Genomic DNA, 14,324 nt, shown 5'->3' with positions numbered 1-14,324 from the left:
ATTGACCCTCAGTGTCATGAAAATTAGGTTTAAGAAGGGTATTTTTCAATAATTTTCTCGAAAAAGTAAAAATTTGCGAAAACTTTTTTCAGTCCAAAAGTTGATACAATTTTGGGTCTGTTTTATTCAAATTTGGTTTAAAATCGTACCGTAGTTTTTCGGAGTCACAGCCTCACATCCTTACCCAACTTGAGAAGGTTCCCCCGGGGTGAGTGCAAATTTGCAATTTATAGGCCTACACTCATCATTAGTAAGCCTAAAATCAAAGTGTTAATACCATTAACACTACCATGGCCCGTTTTGTCGTGATGACTGGCTTCCAAAATGTAGGCCTATTTTAAATTATAAATCTGGTCCCGCTAGAGGTGTGTTTTTACCCGCGGAGGTCTCTCCCTCGGGTTCGTGGATGTGCCACAGTTTTGGGGTAGGCCTACCTTTTCAACGACTATGATGGGTGGGTTTACAGCGAAGACCAACTTTTGGGCGCATTTTGGCAAAAGTGCCCTTAAAAAGCGTCAAATTAGGCCAAATGTGGGTGACTTTGATCCCCGCGGTACAAATGTTTTGAAGAGACCCGCCTGAGGTGTTTTTATAAAAAAAATGGTCGGGCCTGCTAAAAACCTCCTGAATCAAGCATGGGTAGGCATACCAAAATGCCTTGAGACCCCCCCCAAACCAGCGCCGGGACCTCCATGACATGATATTCTCCGCGAGTCCACCAGAAAATATAAAAATATAACATTTTGATAGGCCTACTAGGCTTATATTTGTCTGTAAACCTTTCTTGTAGTTGTAGGCTACCGCGTATGTCTACCGTGATGACAGTAGCGTAGCTGCCGGGGGGGGGCAATTGCAAAATTGCCTATTTGGGCCCCTGCCCCTAGTGCAAGGAAAAAAAGAGGGAAAGAGGGGGAAGAGGAAAAAAGAGAGGGTGAGAGGAGGGCAGAGAGATGGGGAATCCAAACGATATGCAATACAGCTCAATAGGCCTGCCATATATTATTTATCAATAAGCCTGGCCAAAATTGTCTATTTTGGCCCCCGCCCCCAGTGGGAAAATTTGGTGGATTTGGGCCCCGCCACAGTCTTGCCCCTCCTGGAAAAAATCCCAGCTACGCCGCTGCGTGATCGGTAGCTGTAAAAGACAGAAAACAGAAATGACAGAAATGACAGAAAAGACAGAAAAGTTTGGAGTTATGAATTAGAGAGTAGTTATTGATAGTAATGAATGCAAATGAGTGAGAATGAGTCGAAATGAATCTGTTTGACCATACACTCTATGTGGTCCTAATGTAACACTGTCACTTGAAGTCTGGACTGTGCCTCAAAGCATGTTTTAAATGGTCTATGCTCTAAACCAGAAAGCCTTGACCAGCTGCAGGACCTGCTGATACACAGCAGGTTCGTTTTGCATACCTGCATATATTTAGAGTTTCTTAGTGGGGCAGTGAGTATAAGCTACTTTATTTGAAGTGCATGTGATGTTGGCGAGAACTTTGTGGTGGTGGAGTACATGGAGAGGGGTGGATGCTGATCCCCACAAATAGACTACAAATCATCACAATTAGATTTTATTACCTTTTACTATTTATATGGCACAACAAATTGTGATAAAGCAGAAGACACAATTGAAGACTCTATATCCATTCCAAAAATAAGCAAAGTTCACAAGTTACCCACAATTAGATGAAAAAAATTTAATAAAAAAGTCTAGGCCGGCTGAAAAGCTGCCCCTTTTCCCCTGACGCCCCTCCTCCCGTTGGCCATGCCACTGTTGATCTGAGTGCATGAAATGGTGAAAGTAATCCGTGCACGGACATGGCAAGTAAGAAGGCATTCATGAAGCTGAAAATAAGGGTTGGCACTGTTAAGGTGCCTGTAGCTCAAAAATTTGTTTAATTACAGAAACTAAATTTCGTCACATTCGTCCAAGTTTGATGGCAATCCAACAATCTGTACTCGGATGACCTTGACCATTATCGGCATGACCTTGACATGACCTTGACCATTTTCGGCACCCGATGGTAGTCGCATCCACCAAGTTTGATGGCAATCCAGCAAACTATCAATTATTAATGGGAACGTGCACCTTTAAACATTAACTCCCAACATTTTAACTCCCATAGCTTCCTGACAACTCCCTAATTCATAACTCCAAACTTGTCTGTCTTTTCTGTCATTTCTGTTTTCTGTCTTTTACAGCTACCGCTGCGTGATGATGTTGCAAAGTTGCGGAAGTTCATTCATAAATTTCCCATTTCCACTCGACAACAACAGGCCAGCACGCAGCGCGCAGTAGCTAATCCCCGAGCTAATCAGAGACATGTGCGTTTCTCTTTCAACAGAAAATATGTGACCATGTGACTGACACGATGTAGGCCTACGCTTCAAATAATTATGCTCTCGGCGTCGAAAGTATGATAATGGAAAATATTTATAATGAACACTCCCTTATTTAGCCACACCTCTGTTCCTTTCTCGGGTTGCCTGGTATACCAGGCGGCGGATGACATGATCGAGCCGGCAACTCGTGAAACCGCCCGGCCGTATGGCATTTTCCATATACACGGTTAGGCTTGAGGGGATCATTATCGAACCCCAACGGTTTTAGCTTGTATTTATATTATTTAGCAACATAGGCCTATTTGTTTGTGATATTTCAAGCGTTTTAAAATTTCAAAATAATCCCATTCAATTACACGGTTGACGATGAAAATTTACTGAATTTAGGGACTGCACGTCATACACCACCTGTGGTATACGGTATATCAGCAAAATCCTACACCTATCGCCTTCCCTTGGTAAAATCCCTGATAAAAACTCGTGATATTGAAATTGAATTTCAGCGCCAGAACTTCCGTCATTCTAGCATCATGGATGGATACCCGGTATGCAGTGGCGCCGCTAGGGGGGCAGTATTTCCCAATATTTTTTCTTTCCCACTCAGTTTTTAGGCAATATCCCTACAATTATGTATTTTTCTACTTTTTGCGGCAATTTAGTGCAATGATTTCCAAGTGCCCCTGTCTCAAATTCACTTCCCCCATGCCCCGCGAAAAAATTCTGGTTCCGCCACTACGGGTATGGCCATAGCTAGGGGGTTTTCCCACCCCACCCCCAGTTGCCCTTGGTTATGCTGGACGTATGAGAAATTTAGAGCTTGTTCAATTCCACCAATTTTAGAAATTTTAAAGGTATATACAGTGTATATAGCCTATTAAAACGGATCACAGTCAAATAAAATATCGTAGGCCTAATAATTTTACCACTGGCATTTATTGAGCTGCTCACTTCTTGAAAATCCTATGGTTTAATATTGATATTATACAATTGAGCTCCTTGTCAAGCTCCTCAGTACACATAGGAGAGTGACTAACTGAGCTCCCGCTATTTTCAGAAATGAAGGCCTGGCCTATTAAATGAATAATTAGGATTGAGGCAGCCTTTTGTTTCATTTTACAGAACTTTTTTTTAATCCCCCAAAATTAGTGTTTTTTTTTTTAATGGGGAGTAGGCTTTTAAAACGAAATTCAAATTTGGCAATATTTTCCATTGCTTAACGAATTGATCTGCGTGAAAATGCCTAAACATGTGGCCAGAGCGGGATGAGTGGTATAAATCTTAACTTGTGAGAAAGGACGTAGGCCTATGGGGTTGTATGAGGCTGTGGATCACGAAATGCCCCTTTAATGTGTGCTAGGTAAAGTCATTCTTCCTCCCTTTCGACTTGCCAAAATTTATTCCATCCCCCGGCCCCGGCTTGCCAAAAATTGCTTTCTCGAAAGGCTGTACAATCAGTACCGGTATTAGCCTACTAATTAGGCCTATAAGCCAAAATTTCCAAGCGACTCGCTAAAAATCGCTTGCCTCCTGTCTCGGCCAGCCAAAAATCGCTTGTCCGCACCCCTGGACTGCCAAATTTTGTGGCCCCTCCCCTTGGCCTGCCAAAATGCCCCCACCCCTTTGCATATGCCTAGGCCTATATGCCAATTTTTTGGGATCCCCAATTTCCATACCCATACCTTAAATGGATCTCTAAATATCTACCTGTTGCAAGCGCAGCAAGCATGAAAATGTGCACATTTTTTTGGCGCCCTAACTACCCCCCCCCCCCACATTTTCCCCTCCCATGCACCAGGTTCATTGGCGCTAGATTTTAAGCTAGAAAATACCTAAATTTTTTAAAATCCAAACTCGGCAACACCCGGCAAATAGAGCCCGTCGTACATGTCGTACGTAAACAGCGTGTAAAAAAAAAAAATGAGAGTGCCACTTTTGTCCAAAAAATTTCGAATTTTGGCCTTGAGCAGCGACAATCAGAGGTAAGAAAAACACAGTATGACGCAGCTTGAAATATAGAATCACTATATCAATTTTGAAGTTTGTACTTCAAAGCACAAGCCGAAACGAGGTGAAATGGTTCTAAAAAATATTGATTTCGCTGTATCTTTTTATCGCGAAACTAGACAATTTGACAGCAGCGAGTCGGAAAAATAGCAAATATCTCAATTTTCTGCTATCGAAATAAAAATTTAAATAGCACCTGCATATAGAAGAGGGTTTATAGAAATAATGTAGGTCAGAATTTTGTCTATGAAATCGTGCACGGAATTATTATTACTGGTTACAAAACGACATACAAGTGGAGGCCATTTTACTTCAAATTCGGCCAACATGTAAGCTTACTAAAACAAATCGAGACAAGCAATATCAAGAATGAATATGCACATTCTTTTATTGACTTGTTTGTAATGTGCGTCGTAGTTCCCAACAAAATCGCCACTTCCACTGAGAAATTATGGCCGTGTTCCCAAAAATCTTGATGCTCCGGATATTGAAAAAAAATTGAAATGTTTGAAAAGTACATTTCTTTTTGAGCCAAGTGGAAAATTCAAGCATAATAATAACCCTTACACTTTCAGCTTTTAGACGTAGTTTGCGTTTTCTCTCTACGATATTTATTTCCAGAAATAGATAATTTTAAAGGGGGCTACATGCAGTCTATTTCTGGATCGATCATTACAAAGTTTAGTATAACCTTAAGTGTTGACAAAATATTAGGCAAAATATGTTTGCAAAAATAGTTTACAATAGCATTTTGAAAACATTTACAAAATATTGTTGTAGTGTGTTTTCATACAAAACGTTTTAAAACGTTTTCATGACCTTTATATAACCCGACATTTTAATGTTATTAAAACATTTTTACCTAAACCAAAAGCCAAAATATAAAGCGCGCACATTCCTAAAAGAATTCATATTTTGTTAATATTAACTATTGTATATCCGTCATTGCAACGAGGATTTCCGGTATAGTTTACCAGCCGATTATGATTGTTTTTCTAATAAGTGATCCACAAGGGATATATGTGCCAATTATGTAGCTTGTGTCACCTTTGACTCAAGTACAGGTGTCGTGGTGGAACGAGCAAGTTAAATGTACAAAACTTTGTACCAAGCATGAATATGAGATCGTGCTCTGTATGATGTTTGTCCACGAGCTTGTATAACAGCACCATTGACAGTTAAGAGACTCGTTTTAGGTGCAGTTGTCGAGATCTCTTTTGCAAAATATGGCAGCAGGGATGCTAACACTTGCAAAGGGACATTTCCATACGTTAAAAGTGAATTACTGTAAAGATATATCATTGGGCATTCTGTTTTGATTGAACAATCCTGATGACCGTATTTGCAGATCATGTGGATCTCATTTTATGTTAAACAGCTTAAGTTCGATCCTTCAATAGCTTGAATTTTTGTTGATAAAATAAAAAAATTAAAAATTGATTTACATAGCGTCTTTTTCCAGATCTCGGAGGATTGAAAGCATTGATGTTACTATGTTTATCTAATTTCTATACTTCTTTATTGCCAGATTCATAAGCATGGTCCAATTGTCTTATTTTTCATACACTTATTTTGATCCACTAACTTCCTTTTTTTGTGATGTTCAATATACCCGGGTGTCCCAAAAAAAGGTTACATGTAGATTTTTGAAAACAATCTAAGTTAATGTTAACAAATATAAATGTCCTTTTCATGATATAATGTATGTCCCCTCTACTAGTACCCCTGTGAATGTCAAGTCCACAACATGCGTATTTAGCTCGCATTCCACGCATTCCTGAGCAAGCTGTTTATCATGTGTACGTGACATAATGCAACACGCGGTTCGCTGCCCGCACACGGCACACAGTGCATATGGCGGGTCATTTGAGTAGGTCCAGTCATAGCATGACAGGCGCAGTATATTATTTTGTTGAACAGATAATTAAACTTGTTCACTTTTACTTCGAGAGTTTGGTCAGAAAATGGACAGTATTCTTACAGTATATAACACGGCAGCGATTTCAACTAAATAAAACCCAAACAAAGCCTAAATGCAAATTGTTATTAATTTTATTATGTTGATGGCAGGAGATGCAGCGTGCAGAAATGCCTTCACCAAAAGTGTTCCTCTCTGATGACCATCTTTATTTTTACTAACAAGAGTCATGAAGCTCTGTAAGATATTTGCAATATTTAATTGTCAATGTGGTTCTTTAGTGCAAATACCATGAAAAAAAGAGAGAATTAAAAATAATTAGAAAAAATAGAGCACAAAAATTTGCTTGTGTTTAACTTTCGTTGTGAGATATTTTGATGATTAGTCACTCTTGACACCCCTGTCATCTTGCGCTCATAAGTTAAGTTGCTTTAAAGATATGGGGTTGAAACTTAGCAGGCAATTACAAGAAGGATGAATAAATCATACGTGAAAAAATGACAGTGTTTTGTTGTACCATCGCAAAATGCGGTTCATTTTCTACATGTAACCTTTTTATGGGACACCTTGTACTTAGAATAGTTGGTTAATTTATCTCTTAATAGTAATGTCACTTCTGGATGCTCGGCTGCCAGATTATGAAGCTCTAGTGGATCTCGTGTAATGTTAAACAGCCATGTGGAAGGATTTGATCCGTTAACGACTTGAACTCTGGTTGATTTAAGTGTAATGTTCATCTCTGGTGGCGGAACATGCAAGCTATGTTTTACGTGATAATTCAAATTCCCCCCTGTGGAGAAAAAATATTAACATTATTCACAAAAACGAATAGAGAGAAGTGTCGTACCGGACAAAATTTCGAAGGGGAAAATGGCAAATTTGTCCCATAAAAATTAGGTTAAATATCTCATTAGAAATTGACCATTGACCTGTTGCGACACATAAATTTTGAATCATTAGTCGTATTGTGAAAACACTGACGCTTTCGGTAAATCAATAAGCCTTTTCGAGTACATCTGTGATGTGTACTCGAAAAGGCTTATGGGATTTACCGATTTTTGACTCTCCAAAGACAAGATTGAACTGGCTTAGTACCTTCTGATCGCGATGTCCAAATAGCGAGCACGGCAGCGCGAGTCACAAGCGAAGCGAGCACCGAGCGCGAACTCGGGCTAGTCACTGCTGACCATTAATGCTTGCCTGGTTGGGATCTATATACTAGAGCTACGAATGATAATGATCAAGCTTATAGCTTTACATGTGATTTTTGATATCGTGCAATATTATGTTAAAGCTTCTTTTTTTCTTGGAAATATTTCTAAAGCATTAATGAGTGAGTAAACAATGACATTTTAGCCATCTCGAATTTTAAGAAAGGTAAGTTATAAAGTCAATAATATATCTTTGATCAACTCATCACGCCCTCTACGACGGTTCTTGTCGCCTGGAAACAGTCAGATGTGACGGGTTGCCAGTTTATTGAAACTACTGGTGAAACGTCATTCAAATTTTCATTGGAATTTTACAAAAGGAACTATGTTTACAGTTGTGAGCATATTGTTTCTTGATTATGTTATTTATTAAATTAACGTCCGTACCTGGTGGTGGATGAAGTAGTTTCCAATCCCCGAACCGCAATGCACCATATACTCTTTTATCTCCACGTACCACGTAATGCAATAGCTCTTGCCTTGGTGACTTGTCACCTTGGCTGAAAGAATATTTAGGAGTTTATCATTAATAAGTATAAACCACACATGGTGCTGTGCAATATTATTCTTATATACCTTCAAGGAGGCACACAATGGTGAAGTCAGCGATATACTCGGTCCCCGCAATCCGTGTGTCCGCAGGTACTCATGTTCATCGGGAATTCCGCTAAATATGAGTTGAAAAGAAACGCGAATCGCGAAACACACATAAGAGGGGGTATTTTTCAAAACACATTCGTTAAATTGTAAACCAAATGGTGTTCTCCTTTGAACCAAAAAGGAGCATGTCTAAAGGGGAAAATTGCTAAATCGCCAAAAAAGGTGGTGTTTTTTCTCTGAAAAGTTAGCGAAATGGGATGCGAAGGGGTTGTTTTCAGAGTTCTCCGACGAGCATGAGTGCCCGTGGATACACGGAGTGTTGGGGCGGGCGATATCATGTAAAGAGCCAGTTTAACTGTGCACAGCAACCACTGTGCGATGTGTTTGTTGGATGTGTTTAAAGGCATTTGGGCAGAATAACCCCCTAATAACCTGTGTTATATGTGTGTAAGTGGCGTCAATCTGCTATGTTACCGTATTTGTGTTAGAAGAGGCATTTTGAAGGTATTTTGTCTCAGAACAGAAGTGCCCCTTAAACACCCCATAGACACTGGTTATAAATGTCAATACATGTACGCATGTAGTGTCAATGTGCAATAATAATAATAATAATAAAGAAAAGAAAGAAAGAAAGAAAGAAAGAAAGAAAGAAAGAAAGAAAGAAAGAAAGAAAGAAAGAAAGAAAGAAAAAGAAAGTAAGAAAGAAAGAAAGAAAGAAAGAAAGAAAGAAAGGAAGGAAGAAAGAAAGAAAGAAAGAAAGAAAGAAAGAAAGAAAGAAAGAAAGAAAGAAAGAAAGAAAGAAAGAAAGAAAGAAAGAAAGAAAGAAAGAAAGAAAGAAAAAAAAAAAAAAAAAAGAAAAAAAAAAAAAGAAAAAAAGAAAGAAAAAAAGAAAGAAAAAAAAAAAAAAGAAAGAATGAAAGAAAGAAAGAAAGAAAGAAAGAAAGAAAGAAAGAAAGAAAGAAAGAAAGAAAGAGCTTTAGATTATTGTAAACGCACTGACCTTATTGCAGGCCATATATTGTAACCATCCAGTGTTAGATTGGCTATATTGCCCTTCCCTAAGTAGCCTGCAATAGTTGGTAACCAATCCACCATTCCCATTAATTCCCTGTTTTCTGTTCCACGAACGTGTGGCATCAAGAGAGGACTGTGCACAAAGGCGGCACCTCTGATTCCTCCCTCCCAAAATGAACCTTTGCCACCTCTTAGCGGCCAATTCGAAGACACCGATTTAGTATTTGTACACTTGAGAAATTCAGGATCTTTATAATCTTTCAAAGGTCCACCATTATCTAATACGTAAATGAAAAATTTTAAAGTCACGGGATTATATGGCATTATTACATATTTAAGATTATTACGTCGTAGTGACCATTTTGTCTAACGACACAGCTTCTCAGTTCAGTACTTTGCAAATGAAAATGAAAATGATAAATTACTTAAAAATCCACGTTAACAAGAAGAGTCCTCAAAACGGAAAAAGTTCCGCTGATGGTCTAACAGGTATTTACACTTTTTTGACCCATGGCAGTGAATTTCAATCAGAGGTCATTGGCGTGTATCAGATTATGTAGGCCTAACATTTTTTCACATATTTTCATTCATATTTTCAACATATATTTCACCGTTAAAACGGGAAACTTTGGAAAAGTTAACATACATACGGTATATGTTACTTTAGATAAATTTAAATCATCAAAAGTAATTTTAATGATAAACAGTATTATACCCAGTATAATATATGCACTGATAACAATCCAGATGTCGAGTTAGGGCAATTACGTGTGTCATTCTACGTAAGTATTCTAAACAAACACAGAGTATAAATCATTGATAGTTTATAAATTTTGCAGAATCTCTAGAATGTAAAGTTACAAAGTGTACGTGGCAAAAAATGTTTGTTGTCATTGGGTATTGACAGTATTTTATTACTGTCATTACTGTGGGTCACATCCCAAGATCCAATAACATTAATTCAGATAAGAGTCAATGAACTGAGAACTCGGCCATTGTGATGTCAAACAGCAGGACCAATGATATGCCTTGTTACATACCAGACAAAGGGTAAATGTCTCTGCTACATATCCTGGCCTCCATGCACTTTCATGACTATTAAACCAAGCAACTATTTGATAACAGTGTACGAAAGAGAGCATATTTTTATCTCTTACGAGTATCTTTCTCGCGCATATAATTTACGCTTCAAACATGTTTTACAAACAGACGATATGCTAAGAACTGGTACTGAGTGTTTTGATCAGTCTGGGCCAATATAGTCCCTGCGGAAAAAAACATGCTCATTTATTTACCCGTGGAGAATATAAGTACTGTGTTATCCCACATGCCATTGTTCTTCAGAGCTTGCGTGATATTGCCGATAGCTTCATCCATGCAAGTCACCATACCGGCGTATATCCCTCTCGTAGGTTTCTTAAAGTGATTATTTTTGTGAATATATTTCTTTGGTACAGAAAATGGCCAATGAACCGCTTGTAGAGATAAGAATATGAAGAGTGGCTGTAAAATAATAAATAATAGTGATCTGTTTAGTATCTTGGGTCATTAAGGAGCAAATATGTCTATGACAATGGCGTGGCAAATATGTCTATGACATTGGCGTGGATCGGCATGATCGGTAAGCGCAGACGTTCTCTCCCAGATAGAGAGCAAGAGAAAGAAAGTGAGGGAAATAGTAGGGGGAAAGGGGAGAAGGGGAGGAAGGAAGACGAAAAGTAAAGCACAGGGACAAAAGAGAAGGAAAAGGAGAGAAAAGCAAATGAGATAAAAAGAAGAAATAAATGGAGAAAAAGAGAAGAGGAAAGGTAAAAGTATAACTAAATATGTGCATGCCTAAATATCGAGCCTAATTGACTGGAATAACTAGAAATCCATAACACTGTGAACAAATTCCAACTACTGAGGGGACAGACACCCCCCTCCCCTGCGCCGCGCACGTGCACTGCAAAAATAGTTCTTGTTTATAAACACTATGAGATGTTCATGTGTTTAAAGTAAACATTGATATCCAATGACATGCATTCTTATTTCAAATTTCTCACATTGGTGTAAGTTTATAAACATCAAAATAAGTTAATCTTTTATTATTAACGCATACGGGTGTTTATCAAGTGTTGCTCCATTGAAAATAAAATTACATTGTGGTTTCTATAATGCACAACATTTGTACATAGTTAGTGATTAACCCTTTTGGTCAAGCCTGTCAAACACTAGTGCATCTTGTGACGTGCCCTGAGTAATTTAATTTAATTATTTTACAAGCTGAAAGTATGTCATGATAAATATGAGACAAGGGGATACACCTTGGAAGTAATCATGCAAGAGTTTGTGTGTTATGGCATGGTTTAGGGCAATTCCCTCACAAACAAATTGAATTGTACACTCACAGAAAAAAAATACACAAATTGTGTAAAATTTTACACAACTTCGATGTACGTATAGAACTCCAAAACAAATAGGTATTTTATACATAACCATGAATTATGTAAAAAAAACATAGCAGATAAGTAACAAAAATAACTACATATTAGGTAAAATATTTACATAACTTTTATGTAGATTTTTTTACCTCAGCTATTAGGTATTTTACTACATAATTGTTATGTAATATTTTACACAAATTGTGTAAAAAATACATAACATTTATGTAGCATATGAACCCTATAACAAATAGGTATTTTTCACACAACCTTGAATTATGTAAAAAAAATACATACCAGTTAAGCAAAAGAACAGGTCAATAGGATTGGGGCTTTCTTTCTTTCTTTCTTTCTTTCTTTCTTTCTTTCTTTCTTTCTTTCTTTCTTTGTTTTATTTTATGCTGACACATGATTCATGATAGATTTGAAGTCATCAGATCTTGGTCAACTGTTAGATTCATTCAACAATACAATTTCATGCATGAACTATTTTATTTTGTTGTTCTTTTCATTCTATCAGTTCAACCCGCTATCTAGTTAATGTTCAATGTAAGCATTTCTCTCTCGCATGTACGATACAATGCTACAGTACACTAATGCATTGTCACTTAATCAAGGCTTCAAGCCTAATTCGAGTCCCACACTTGGTACACTAGGCTACATTATCGAAGTCATGTCAATGCATATCACGTCTATAGTACACTGTCCGTATTACCAAATGAGAAGATCTTCTGTGGTATTTGTGATCTATCTCAACACGTACACACATTGCTATACACGCAGTGCCGGTCCGTCGCAGTATACAGTACAGTACGAATTGATCGCGGCAATGTCCCGGTGCATGTCAATTCTAATGTTGATCAATCTAGCAAAATGAACCCATAAATAGCCATTTATAAAGTCTCAAAGAAATCCATGCATAACTTATCGAACGAATCTCCAGTTTGGTTCAAGCTTAATGACTCCAAAACCTACCTATTTGAATGAAGTTTCAGCAGGTATGCGCTACCCGATCACACACACGTCGTGTCGCCATTGCTTTCGGTCTGCGCTATAATTTTTTACATGAAATAGGTAAAAACTACACTTGTGTCGATTTACATAACACGTTAGGTAGATTTTCTCCAATCAGCGAAGTATTTTTGGCTGACATTTTACTTCATTTCATGCAATGATTACACAAACTAGGTAAACTAGCTTCGTTACAGTTCAAAGTTGAAGCATTTACAAACTGGCATGGTAAAAGTTTTTGACAAACTTTTACATATATTGTGTATAATTTAATTTACATCGTGTTTTTTTACATAACGTGTGAATATTTCTCTGAGTGTATCTAAATTTAGATTGTTTGGGGAAACCCCTCTTCTTTTCCAGAACATTCTTTGTATTGCATCATAAAAGGAAAATCCCTCAGGAAGTGATGTAATGTGATAGGTTAATGTGTATAAATATTCTTGTGATTTTCCCAGATAGCACAACATGTTGTGAAGAGGTGAATGAAGTAGTTGGCTATTAATGTCGGTTATGGTTGCTATAAAAGCAAATGTCAACAGGTTTATAACACAGTCATTTGATTATTATGAAGCAGTGAGCTGTCTGTATGGTGCTGCAAAATATTTACAAAGTTTAATATTGAATTAGCATTGGAATTATAGCGAAGGTGCTATATTTAAGTATTTAGCCGCTGAATGGGGAATATAGTATCATGCTGATAACTGATTCAAAGCTTTTAAAGTCTGTCAAGTAGGAGAACTGCGCAAGGAGTAAAGAGATTTGGAGAACTGTGCAGGGAGTTTAGTATTGGAGAACGGCGCAAGGAGTTTAGTATTTGGAGAACTGCGCAAGGCGTTTTAAACGTGTTTGGAGAATGACGCAAGGAGTTTAGTATTTGGGAGAAAGCAGCACCATTTTCGTGTGGGGATTTTTATACGCAAGGAGATATAAATGGAAGTATACAATGGACTTCGTTGACTTTCGCAGGACAAATGAATAAGGATTATACAACAGCCATCCAAAACATTGCAAGAACTCTGCGATCACCAACAAGAAGACTGCTGGTTAAGTACTGAATAATTAAAACTGTGATTGTGTGATTATTACATTGTATAATTTATGCGATTGTTGTTATATGTACCAATCATATTTTACTTTCAATTTAAGACTTAGATTTTGTTAGCTAAATCAAACAGTGTATTTGTGTTGTGCATTCGTGTGAATTTGGGTAAAAGGTGATTTTGGCCTTGAGTCAGTACGACTCGTAACAATCTGACAACATTTTTATAGTGCGGGCGCGTTAAGTTCAACCTTTGAGGATCCTTCTTTTAAGGATCACTGTCACTCCTTCCGCCCCTGGACATACTGTACAAATATTTTAAAGAATTCTCTCAAAAAAATGTTGACTTTAATAATTTGATTTTTCATGCCACTATAAGTATCAGACTTGTAGTCGAGTCACTGAAAGTCGAGTCCGAGTCGAGTCGAGTCATCGAGCCCTCGAGTCTCGAGTCGAGTCGAGTCATGAAGCCTTCGAGTCCGAGTCGAGTCGGGTCATTTGAAGTTGTCAGTCGAGTCGAGTCGAGTCGAGTCAGGCCATTCTGTCGAGTCGAGTCGAGTCGAGTCGGATATATTTTGTCGAGTCATTTCGAGTCACTTCACATTTTATATGCTCATGATACCAGCTATCAATTTGCATGAATTTGTACTTTATAAATTAAATTAAAATCCCAGTGAGAGTACATAATATTAATTTATGAATCTATGTGCTCCATCCAGTGCATTGTGGAAATCAGTAATCAGTCAGACTTGTAGTAT

The 14,324-nt window shown here is 37.8% G+C and overlaps 1 protein-coding gene across 1 annotated transcript; it reads right to left on the bottom strand.

Annotated features, from left to right (window-relative positions):
• Positions 1-5,932: 5,932 nt before the first annotated feature.
• On the bottom strand, positions 5,933-10,611 carry LOC140144870 (arylsulfatase B-like). The gene is made up of 4 exons (XM_072166671.1): positions 10,386-10,611; positions 9,077-9,368; positions 7,864-7,976; positions 5,933-7,055 (listed from the first exon to the last, which is right to left on the bottom strand). Exons 1-4 carry the CDS (start codon positions 10,477-10,479, stop codon positions 6,799-6,801), a joined length of 756 nt encoding a protein of 251 aa, XP_072022772.1. The 5' UTR covers positions 10,480-10,611; the 3' UTR covers positions 5,933-6,798.
• Between the last annotated feature and the right edge of the window lie 3,713 nt (positions 10,612-14,324).

This window comes from Amphiura filiformis, unplaced genomic scaffold, assembly GCF_039555335.1.
Source record: "Amphiura filiformis unplaced genomic scaffold, Afil_fr2py scaffold_90, whole genome shotgun sequence".
NCBI lineage: Eukaryota > Metazoa > Echinodermata > Ophiuroidea > Amphilepidida > Amphiuridae > Amphiura > Amphiura filiformis.
The sequence above is the reverse complement of the archived record's forward strand: the minus strand, read 5'-3'. Positions and strand labels throughout refer to the sequence as shown.